The sequence below is a fragment of the Bison bison genome, unplaced genomic scaffold (assembly GCF_000754665.1).
Source record: "Bison bison bison isolate TAMUID 2011002044 unplaced genomic scaffold, Bison_UMD1.0 scf7180017864471, whole genome shotgun sequence".
NCBI lineage: Eukaryota > Metazoa > Chordata > Mammalia > Artiodactyla > Bovidae > Bison > Bison bison.
In genome coordinates, this window is record NW_011495032.1 from 40705933 (window position 1) to 40718101 (window position 12169).

The 12169-nt window shown below is 39.7% G+C and overlaps 2 protein-coding genes across 7 annotated transcripts in view; one reads left to right on the plus strand and one right to left on the minus strand.

Moving 5' to 3' along the window:
* The window catches only part of VIL1 (villin 1), a 23989-nt gene extending 21621 nt beyond the window's left edge, over nt 1-2368 (plus strand). Inside the window, exon 20 of the mRNA XM_010861188.1 lies at nt 2156-2368. Within this exon, the coding sequence (XP_010859490.1) occupies nt 2156-2269 (114 nt within the window). The 3' untranslated portion in view covers nt 2270-2368. The remainder of the gene's footprint in view (nt 1-2155) is intronic.
* Nucleotides 2369-3197: 829 nt separating this feature from the next.
* The window catches only part of USP37 (ubiquitin specific peptidase 37), an 86151-nt gene continuing 77179 nt past the window's right edge, over nt 3198-12169 (minus strand). For all 6 annotated transcript variants that reach the window (XM_010861191.1, XM_010861193.1, XM_010861194.1 and 3 more), the window contains 4 exons: nt 11093-11208; nt 9127-9196; nt 8254-8392; nt 3198-7744 (listed from right to left, as the gene is read on the minus strand). In XM_010861191.1, the coding sequence (XP_010859493.1) occupies nt 7657-7744; nt 8254-8392; nt 9127-9196; nt 11093-11208 (413 nt within the window). In that variant the 3' untranslated portion in view covers nt 3198-7656. The remainder of the gene's footprint in view (nt 7745-8253; nt 8393-9126; nt 9197-11092; nt 11209-12169) is intronic.

Consider the following 12169-nt stretch of genomic DNA (forward strand, 5'->3'; position numbering starts at 1 on the left):
ATGGTAGGCTGGCAATTCAGAGGCGTGCCGGGGAGGAGACGAGTCAGCACAGGGTCCCTCAGGGAGAGCAGCTGCTGTCTGTGTGGTTTTGGGGGAGAGAGTTTGGCAAGAAGGGCATGTTTTAAAAAACACATTTCTAATATTCATTCTCTGTTCATGAAGATCCAAAATAGACTGCAAATCTAGCTTGAGAGGGTATTGAGAGAAAATTTCCCCAGTGTTACAATAAACCATAAAGAAGCCTCAGAAATGAATTAAGGAACCTATAGATGGGAGTTGGCTATTTCCTCCAGGAACATCTGAGTCTGTTATGGGTTTGGGCCCAATATACACATAAGTGTATTGTTTCTAGAACATTTGCATCCTCCTTGTCACCTTTAGACCCCTTTATGCATTACCTGTGTCTTCACTGTAATATTGGGATGATCCTAATAGCATATATTATTCTTAAAAATATTGCAAATACTATTTCCCCAGCCTTGGTCCACAGGAAGTGTTCTGTATGTGTAAGCTGTGATTGTCATTGCTTGTTTTACACCTCAGAAAACTCAGATCCAGAGCAGGGAAGTGACTTTCCCAGTTAGTAGCCGAGTCAGAGCAAGAATCAGGTCTTCTGAGTCCCACTCTTCCTGTCATACCACGTAACACACAGAAAGTATTTCTAAAGGGAAGGGTAGCCAGTATTATTGGGCCAGGTGATTTAAAGGAGGCTAAATAATGACCATGTACTTTGTTGGTAAGGCTGTAGAACAACATATATTATTTTGCCGTGAGGGCAGAATGTTACTACCCCTGTAGAGGGGAATTTTGCAATATCTAATAAAATATACATTAGCCTTTTTTAAAAAAGGTAAATAGATCACTAATTTTGAATATAAGAAACAGAGTCAAGACAACTCCACCATGGTAGAAGCGGTCTGAAAGGCTTCAGTTCAGTTGCTCAGTCTTGTCCAACTCTTTGTAACCCCATGGATCACAGCACGGCAGCACGCCAGGCCTCCCTGTCCATCACCAACTCCCGGAGTTTACCCAAACTCATGTCCATCGAGTCAATGATGCCATGCAACCATCTCATCCTCTGTGGTCCCCTTCTCCTTTTGCCCCCAATCCCTCCCAGCATCAGGGTCTTTTCCAATGAGTCAACTCTTTGCATGAGGTGGCCAAAGTATTGGAGTTTCAGCTTCAGCATCAGTCCTTCCAATGAACATCCAGGACTGATCTCCTTTAGGATGGACTGAAAGGCTTAGCTTCTTTTAAAAATTTTGTTGTCACCGATGATTAAATTGTGGGAGTAGTGTGCATTCTTATAGAAAAATTGAGGGTTCCAGGCTAAGTTGGGAGAGTGCACACACTCTCTGGCTGCTCCAAACTCAGAAGGGAGGTCCAGTAACAGTGAACAGTGGGCTGGTGGGTCTCGCTGCAGGCAGTAGCAAGAAGGGCAATCCGAGTACCCATGAGTAAACCACAGAGAGGCGGATGTGGGCATGGGTGAGGCTAGTAATCAGCTGGCAAGACCGCAGGGTTCAACAACAGGACCAGTGGAAAGATACAAGTCCACTGGGATGGGCAGTCCCTGCTATCTTGCCTGGGGGGTCAGAGTCCAGAAGTCTCAACCAAGCTGCAAAGCCAGCTTGGGTGGGACAGAGGGCACCTAAAGCATTTGCAGACCATGGACACAACCATAGCTGTCAGGGACCTTCTTCCAAAACAAAGTGCTCCACCACCCTGCCTGGGGGATTGGGGAGCTCAAGGCTCCAGGAGCCTTGAGCAGAAAATGCCGAGGTGGGAGGCAAAGGATAACAGGTTAGAAAACTGGAGCTTCAGATCCACCTGAGTTTGAACTTCATCTAAAGGTGTTTACTAAGAAGCTGTTCCGTGCAACCTGGGCTTGAACTCCACCTACAGGTGTTAACCGTAAAGCAGCTGTTCAATTCAGGGCTCTCTGCAGGAGTCAAAGAAACTTTCTCCAGGGCAATCCTACAGAGCAGAACAGCCCCAGATTGAAAAATGCCACCTCCCCCCTCCCTGTCCCTTTCCTGACCCTCACCACATTGCCTCTTTTTGCTCGTCATCTGATTTCTATGCTACACCTCTGTGACTCATCAGAGCTAACTCTAAGCAAGGAGCTGACCCTCTGGTCCCTCTCCTCTTCCAGGAGCACCTATCCATTGAGGATTTCACCCGGGCCTTGGGGATGACTCCTTCTGCCTTCTGGGCTCTGCCTCGATGGAAGCAACAAAACCTCAAGAAAGAAAAAGGACTGTTTTGAGAAGCAAAAGTAGCTTGTAGTTTAAAGTAGTACCCTACCCTGCTTGCAGAGCTTCATTAATGGTATCAGTAAATTGAAGTGAATCAACTGAAGTGAAAACCCAGTCTGGTGATGCCGCTTGTTTAGTAATCTACCTGTTCTTCCAGAAAGATGATTCCTCTATAAGGAGACTGTGGTCCCAATTTCAGCTCTCAGGAAGCTGGCTGCATTGTTTTTATCCAGGGGTGTTGCATCACGTTCAACGCCTTCTGCTCTAGTGCTTTCCCTTCTGAGACGAGCAACCCAGCATTCCATGGAACCTCAGTTATGGAGAGCCTCCCCTAGGGCTTTATCATGGCTCATCTTTAATTACGGCAGGTGGGCCGAAGCATTTTTCAGTTTTACATCTTTCCCAGAGTAATGGCTTTTCTTTTTCACATGTATTTACGTAAATAAATTTACATGTATTTAACATAGAAGGAAGTTACTGCCTTCCTCAGGTGGTAAGTTAAAGGGACTTGTTCTTTGGAAGAGCTGAATGATCCAGGTGATGGCCTTATTTAGGAGGTTCCACAACACTCACTAACCAGTACCCAGTGAGAAACACATACCCACTGGGCCTGGGCTAGGGGCCTAACAGCAAGTACGAAATGCCAACACTATTTCACCTTCTCCCTGATACTCTTAATAGTAAGGCAAAGGAAGAACACAGTTTAGGCCAATGTTGGATTTACAAACTGTTGTGCAGAACCTCTGCAGAGCTTCACAGGCTCCTCAGAGAAGGCTGGTGCTGACTCAGCCATACTAGGTGTGCGGCCCCACTCCCTTTAAGGTACAACAGTGTTGCTTCAAAGTCCAAGTCAGAAGACCAACAGAATGTGATTTTCACAACTTCAACTGGTGAGGTGTCTGCAAGAATGTGTCCTCAGAAATAAACAGTCAAACAACACAAGGTTAATAAAGGCTTTAATTTCACACACAAAAAAACTCTATGCATAATTTAAAAGGTAAACAAAAAACAAGAAAAAACCGTAAAGGGTACAGAGGAACAGTTCTGCTAAAACACAGATAAAGTGCCGCTCCATACAAAATAACGAATCAGAATCAAAAGTCACTCTGAACACAAAGAAAACCACCTCACAAATAATGTGGCCAAAGCTGCCAGGTTTGCCTGGTAGTGGCTCAACTAGGTAAAGATGAAGAAGCTTACTTCTGTTCTCTCTGTAGCATAAACAAACAACACTGAGATAGGCCAGAGAAGTTGGAGATGGAAGGAAAAGAGTGGGGGTAAACCTAAAGACAAGGTGTGTCTCTCTTCCACCCCTCTGTTCTTGAGACAGACCAGTTCAGATGACTGCTCGTTTTGGCATTGGACCCAATGAACTCCAGTCCTGATCCAGACCCTCATCTACTCTATTCAGACAGCAGTGGACATGTACTTCAAACTTCTGCACTTTTTAAGTCCAAATGACTGAAATCAACGGCTTATATCCATACTGGCACATTTTTTAAACTTGAAAACCTCAGATACATAGCACACATGGAAAGGAAAATTTACTGTGTATAAATATATGTGATACAACAAAAGAGTCTGTCTGAAGTTTAGTAATCAAAGCATGCCATAAAGGAGTCAGTGGTCGTGGTGAGACACAGCAAAAGAAATCTGTCACAAAATTCTCAAGGCCTAACAAACTATTGTCTTCCAATAAAATATATATATATATTTTTTTCAGATGTTAATAAGAAACAGATAGAGACAAAATTAGAATTCTGAAGTAACACATCAGAAAGATGTTAAGAGGGAAGAAATCTGTTTAGTTTTTGTACACAACTTAAAGAGCATTATTTGGTGTAAAGCAAGATGGGGAGAAAGAAAAAGATTTATCTGTTTTGGGGGGGGATACTTTTGTGTGACTTGCATCTAGTATTGGGTTGCTGGTGACTTTTCTGAAAATCTCCATGTATATACAGGATCCACTTGGGAGATCCAGCTCTGCTTCCCTGACTTAAAATAAAAGACCACTTCAGGGGAATCACTTAAACAGGGCAAAAAGTACTAAGAACATACACTGTAGTCACTCCAGAGGACAGAGAAGAAAGAGGAAGAAGGGTAATTTTTACTTAGTATAATCTCTTTCCAGTAGATCACAAATGAGTTTACAAAGTACCTTTTCTTTCCCTGTCTCCAACCCCCATGCTCTCTCTACACTCGTCATGCTCAATTACATATGAGAAACTGCCAAGAATCTCTTTAATTTAGGTGTTTCCAAATAGTTTTCATTATACAACTACATATTCAGCTGTACATGTGTAGAGCTGTATTTATATAGATACATAATGGTAACTGCAGTATGGAAGAATAAGTAAATTCATGAATTCACTTGCTGAGGTCTTACAAGTTTTTCTTTTAGAAGAATTTTACACTTGACCAAGGAGAGAAATAAATATCTAGTACTTGCCTCCCAGAGTTAATGAACTGATCTTTAAGTATCACTGTATACTTCTTAAAACGTAAACATATTTACATTTGTTATTGAGCCATTAAGTTAGGTCTGAAATTAACAGACCACGGCAAGTAAACAAGTAGCTCTTGGAATCAAAATACAAATAGAAGAATAATTCATGGATTTGCTTCTTATTCTATTCTGCTGAGACAAAACTTCAGAGTTTGTACACACATACATATTCCCAACACAACAGAATCTATCTTCCTGTAAGCCTAAATTATAGTTTGGACTTCTAAAATGATAGTAACATCTGGCCACCTGCAACTTTCCAATCCTTTGTAGTAATACTAGGTGGTAAGAATTAATGTTTGAATTTTAGTTTCATTTTCCCGTTCAAAATATTCCAATTAAGATGAACTGTGTGTAAAATTAAGTACTGTCAAGTTTCAATTCAAAGTCATTTAAAGTAATGTAACCGTATTTGGTATTTTCAATAGGAATATTAGTTATTGTGCAAGCTGCCTGGAACTGAAGCACTCTGTCCTTACCTATTTTGTCCCTTTTTGGCACTAACATGTCAAGTGCCCCATCTTCTGATTCTGAGCAAACTGCACAAAAAATATAATCTACCGGTAATTTAAAAATAAATACTGTCAGCTCAAAAAAAAAACAGAAAACAAACCCCATCAATATGGTCTGGCTGAGCTTTCCATCTGTAGTCATTAACCCTTCACGGAACCAAAATGAGAAATTAACTTAGTAGTGAAAGGGGTAATAGCTGAAGGAGTGAAGGGAGAAAGGAAGGCTGACCAGGCCAAAACAACAGACATATCTACGGAACTTCAAGTCCCAAACGTGCAAGTATACGAGCAGTGAGATAACTCATCTCCTAGTTTGATCTAGTAAGTCCTGCCCGAGACATGAAGAGCAAATTAAATTAGGTTTAAGCCAAGTGTACTTCAAAACCATACACACAAGCTACGAAAAGCAAGTCAAACAAGGATACTCACGGGCAACCTGGGCTTACGGCATCACTTCTACTTGTTTAAATGCCCTAAATGCACCCACTCACGTCAAATCATTCCCATTTTTAAAAGCACCTCTCTCAAAACTCTCAAGTATAGACACAGAGAAGTAATAAATAGCTAAAGAATTTGATTACCACTTCACTCATATATGAGAAAATAGTTTTTTTTCCCAAGGGGAAAAAAAAAAGCCTCCCTAGTGGAAACAAAATTTTAAAAGCTAGCTTTTTAAACAAGTATTTTCCCCTGCTCTATACTGCTCCTGCATGTCCTACCACCACACCATTCAGCAACATTCACGACATTGACAGGTAGGAGACAAAGCTTTCATCAGTAGTTAAGCAAAAGTGCTGGGGCCACTTACAATTGAAAGATTCAGTATTTTAGAACAGGTTACTATGTCAGAACATATCCAAGTTTCTTTTTTTTTTTTTCATATCCAAGTTTCAAGAGTAGGGCTGGAGCTCTCTTAAGGCAATCTTCTAGAAAAGATGTTACATCTTCTGTGATGATGGACTTAAAAATGAAAGAAAATGTTGAAGGTTTCATTTTGCTATACTTAACTCTGTGTGATCCTAATGATTCCTGGGCTCACAAATTTATTTTAGGAACAGAGAATTCTACTCTCAAACTCATTCTTTATATGGTTTCACAAGCTGCTTAACCAAGCAGGTTATGTCAGCTGAGTGATATAACTCACTTAAATGTTGCACCCCCATTTGACCTCAACTCAAAGCACCTAAAAAGTAATAAATCTATTATGCACCTTTGTTATTTGTTAGCTTCTGGAATTACCTAAACCTATCACATTTTAATTCTCACCCTGTTTGAATAGCAAGGCAAATGATTAATGGTTAAGCTTTTCCCGCAGCTCGCGTGCTCAATTTCACCTTTGCAGCAGGGCTTTCAGCTTTAGTGGTCCAGAGTTTCAGCTTGAACACAAGAATACTCCTCCTGACCTCTCTATGTCTGGGAGACAGAGATGCTAGTATTCTTCATTTTCCTTAGGTATTCTTGTTGGGGAGTCCCAACTGGGACATCACTTTCCTACCTCTTACAGTTTTTGCTTCAGTCTGTTAGGGTAATGCTTGCTCCATGGAAGAATGACACAGAAGAAAAAAAAAAGATTCTATCTTCATCACAATAATACAGATGATACACAATGAACATACTGTGTGAAGATTCTTTTGAAAGAAAACAAAGTGTACAATGAATATCAAATGTGGCAACACAGCACATTCCAAAGCACCAAAAATCCATTTCTTGGGACTGCATGTAAACAGCAAAAGCATTACAAATCCATGAAATATATATATATTTTTTATAAAAGCTCCTCAAGTCAGATGGCAGAAATGCCCCTCCTTTGCCGGGAGGACAAACTGTCATTAGTGTAACATGGAGAGCTGGCTTTCCAGTGAACTTTACTAATAAGAAACACACATGAAAGATCAAACTTGAGTGAAATTACTCAAGGAACATAAAAGCTAAATGCCAAATGATATGTATATCCTCATACATTTCTCAAGTGAATGGACTCTTTGACAACTTTTCTTTTCCAAACTGCTGTGGTATTAATTTTGAGCAGGCATACTCTGGTGGCCTATTCTAACTGTTTAAGGCTCCATTCATTCCACAAATATGTGTGTATGTACATATATATATATATTTACAACATGTATTCCTAAGACAAAAGGAAGTGCCACTCTTGTAGGAGAAAAAAAAGGATAATCAGCTACAGATGTGAGACCAGTTTCCATAAAACAATTAATATGGAGCGTTCCGCATAATTGCAGTTCTCGTCTTTTGGTTTGGCCCTGAGCTGTTTGTTGCTCCCGCATCAAGTAGAGTTCCAAATTCTTCTCAGGCAGAGGAAAGAGAAGTGGGTGGCAGTAAGAGAGAATATGCAGTGCACACTGCCAACCCAGGGGTTTGTTCCTCATGAAACCTGACGAGTGGTCTTCCCCACTTCCAGGTTAAGTGCCTGAGAGTTCTTTTCTGTTTCCAGCAGCTCATCAAATATCTCCCTTAAAATAAAACAAAAAAAATTAAACAGGAAATTCAGTGAGCAAATACAAGGACAGACAGAAAAATAGACATAGATAAAGCCTGCATTATCCCATTTGATGCCTAAATTATATTAAATAAGCAGCTCATTCATTTTATTATCATCTTTACCCCATGTGCTGATTCTTGAAAATACTTAGGGGGGAATGGCAACAACTAGCTTTGATAGAAAGGCTATGTATTTCCTATCTATGGAACTCAGATCTTCTAGCTGATATAATGAAAGACAATAACAGGACAGCTTCCATCATAATAAGCTCTTAAGCTCTATATCTACATTTTACTGTGAGAAGAGTAATTAATGCTGAGTTAAGAGAAACATCATTTTGGAAATATCAAGATATGAGCCCTAATAAAAATAATAAATTTTAACCAATTTAACTGATGGGTACATTTTATCCTTAAAGGAAAAAGAAAAGAGTTTAGGAGATTTTTAGCCAAAAACTTCAGACTGGGCAACGCTTCTTACTTGTGCATATAAAAGAAGATGTAGCCACTCCGATCTCGATCACTCTGCACAGAAGCCTCTTGGATTTTAGATACCTCTAGGTCATTATATGTAAACCATGCCTGCTTCTTAATGTCGTACACATCACTAATGTAGTGACCTTAAAGAAATAAAAATTAAATTTTTAAAAATAAAATATTGAATTATTCTCAGGTATAGGAAGTGGCAGAAACAGTCAACCCATTTCACCTTACTTCCAACAATATTTCCAAAACCCATTAAAAAATTACAGAAATTTAAGGGGGGAATACTGGAGAAGGAAATGGCAACCCACTCCAGTATCCTTGCCTGGAGAATCCTATGGACAGAGAAGTCTGACGGGCTATAGTCCATGGGGTTGCAAAGAGTCGGACACGACTGAGCGACTAAACAGAAAGGGGCAAATATGCTATGCCAGGACAACTTTTGTGATATATGTATTTTGCTTAGGAAAATCTGGGTCATTTGTGAATAGAGAAATCAGAACAGCTGCACCTATTAACACATACAATGTGATAAAAGAAAATATTTCAAAGTTTTTCTTTTTTCTCAAAAGATTGATTTATTGAGCACCTCCTGCAAGTGACACACCTTTGCTCTGGTGCCTCATGGCACCCCAGGATGACCCTGGGCTGGGGTCACTTATGTGGACTTGGGCCCAATCTCAAAGCTGGCGTTCTTTCCTCCTCAGCAGTCTGCCTCTTGGCTAAGGCTCTGAGAAGGGGTCCCCAGGGTTCAAAGTTTTCTGTGATGCATTCAACTCACACCTCACAAAGCTAGGCTCAGAGAAACTCAATAAGGAGTAAATGCTGACTGGTCCATTTATAAAATGCTGAAATCCTAATGTCCGTTTACCTGAAGACGAAGTGCTACCAATGTGACTGACAACACTGATGAGCCGATAGGAATGAGGAAGATTTCCTGTCTGGAAAACAGAAGTGGGCATGACTTTTAACTCTTAATTTGTATAAAAGCAAAACACTGAATTTATTATCAGAGCTGACATGGGGAAGTTTCAATGTGTGAGAGGTTAGACTCAATAAAAAACTCAGTGGTTGGTACTGTTCATATCCTTTGAACCAAGAATTATACTCCCAACTAAGAATTTATTCTAAGAAAATAATTAAAAAGAAGAAAATGTATATATGTATAAAACTATTCACTGTAGCATTATCTATAATAATGAATAACTGGAACTAAAAATACGCCCAGTAATAAAGGTTACAGGTATTTCAACACAATTCAATACTATTCAGTTATTTTAAGAAAAAAAAAAAAACAAACCATGGTTCAGCAAAATGTTAACTTGTTTTTAAAACCTACATGAGCATACACAATATAACTACAGATCTCTATGAATAGATAATGTTAATGGTTAAGTACTAAAAAACAGAATGAAAATAATGAAAACAGGTGCTATATTGTTGAAGGGATTATAGATAAACTTTTACATTTTAAATATTTTAAGGAAAAGAAAATAAAACTGAAAAGTGATATTCATGCACTTTAGGCATTACTATACAACATAATTTTGGGAAGAAACTGGAAAGAAATATAGCTATAGGTAGTCAAGTATGGATGTGAGAATTGGACTGTGAAGAAAGCTGAATGCTGAAGAACTGATGCTTTTGAACTGTGGTATTGGAGAAGACTCTTGAGAGTCCCTTGGACTGCAAGGAGATCCAACCAGTCCATTCTGAAGGAGATCAGTCCTGGGTGTTCTTTGGAAGGAATGATGCTAAAGCTGAAACTCCAGTACTTTGGCCACCTCATGCGAAGAGATGACTCATTGGAAAAGACTCTGATGCTGGGAGGGATTGGGGGCAGGAGGAGAAGGGGATGACAGAGGATAAGATGGCTGGATGACATCACCGGCTCAATGGACATGAGTTTGAGTGAACTCTGGGAGTTGGTGATGGATAGGGAGGCCTGGCGTGCTGCAATTCATGGGGTCGCAAAGAGTTGGACACAACTGAGCAACTGAACTGAACTGAAGACAGAAACAATTAAAATGTTCAAATACTTTGATGCAGTAATTTATTTCTGAGGATTTCCTTAAAGAAGAAAATCCTAAATATAGAAAACATTATAATCATACACAGTTCCTTGATATTATAATGAAAAAAGAAAATTTAAATGCTCAGTGTTAGCTAAAAATTAAAATAAACAGAAGTTAGAACAGTGGGATCTGGGTAATTAAAATTATAAAAAAAAATTAGAAAATGGGAAAAAAGCAATTATTTAGGGGAAAAAAGGGTTAAAAAAAGATTCCAAGTGCTCTAGTTAAAAGTTATTAATTCAACAGTTTTCACTGAGTAACAATCAACTAGTTTTAGTATTTAACCTTAAAGATAAAATAGTTTTGGTAAAACTGAAGGTGATTTAACATATATGTAACTTTGAGAGCTATTACTAAGTTATTACCTAAATGGCTGGATGGCAACACCGACTCAATGGACATGAGTTTGAGTGAACTCCAGGAGTTGGTGATGGACAGGGAGGCCTGGTGTGCTGCAATTCATGGGGTAGCAAAGAGTCGGACATGACTGAGCAACTGAACTGAACGGAACATGTACATGAGGCTGTCAAGAATGTATTTCTTTTTTTTGTTTGTTTGTTTTTCTCTTTCTTTTTGTTTTGAATATTCTGTGTAAGTAATGAGAAGTAAAGCTCAAGAGAAAAGTGAGGACCATTTGATGGCTGCCAAAGGGGCAGAAATGAACCTGCAATGGACAATGACCGAGTCCTTTGAAGATAAGGAGCAGGAGGAGGAGTAGTGATAACGTGACCAGCTGTTTTACACAAGGAATATGTCACCCACCTCAGCATTTCTTTTCAGTTCCTCAGCTTCAGCTTCTGTGTACTCCATATCTAAAACATCTTCATTTCCAGAATCCTCATCAGAACCCAATGAATCCACAAAAGAGTTGTTAAACTCTAAAGAACACAAAGACAAAGTCTTGTAAAAGCTCTCAGAATAGACACAAAGAGATATAGTTGGGAAAAGGAAATACATCTGGAAGTACATATTTTATCATCCTAAGAAACAAAAGACATATTATTATTAGGGTTCCAACTCACCCAGCCTACTCTAGGGAATAACAATTCAGACACCAGTTATCTGTAAAAGAAATGTTTCCCTTTGTTTTAAACATATGTATATCAAAGAGGACAATACTCTTAAGAAAGGAATGAAACTGAAAAAGAGAATATAATTTGTTCAGTCCAGTTCAGTCACTCAGTCATGTCTCTTTGCGACCCCATGAATCGCAGCACGCCAGGCCTCCCTGTCCATCACCAACTCCCAGAGTTCACCCAAACTCACGTGCATCGAGTCGGTGATGCCATCCAGCCATCTCATCCTCTGTCGTCCCCTTCTCCTCCTGCCCCCAATCCCCCCCAGCATCAGAGTCTTTTCCAATGAGTCATCTCTTCGCATGAGGTGGCCAAAGTACTGGAGTTTCAGCTTTAGCATCATTCCTTCCAAAGAACACCCAGGGCTGATCTCCTTTAGGATGGACTGGTTGGATCTCCTTGCAGTCCAAGGGACTCTAGAGTCTCCTCCAACACCAGAGTTCAAAAGCATCAATTCTTCGGCGCTCAGCTTTCTTCACAGTCCAACTCTCACATCCATACATAACCACAGGAAAAACCATAGCCTTGACTAGATGGACCTTTGTTGGCAAAGTAACGTCTCTGCTTTTCAATATGCTATCTAGGTTGGTCATAACTTTCCTTCCAAGGAGTAAGCATCTTTTAATTTCATGGCTGCAGTCACCATCTGCAGTGATTTTGGAGCCCCCAAAAATAATGTCTGACACTGTTTCCACTGTTTCCCCATCTATTTCCCATGAAATGATGGGACCAGATGCCATGATCTTCATTTTCTGAATGTTGA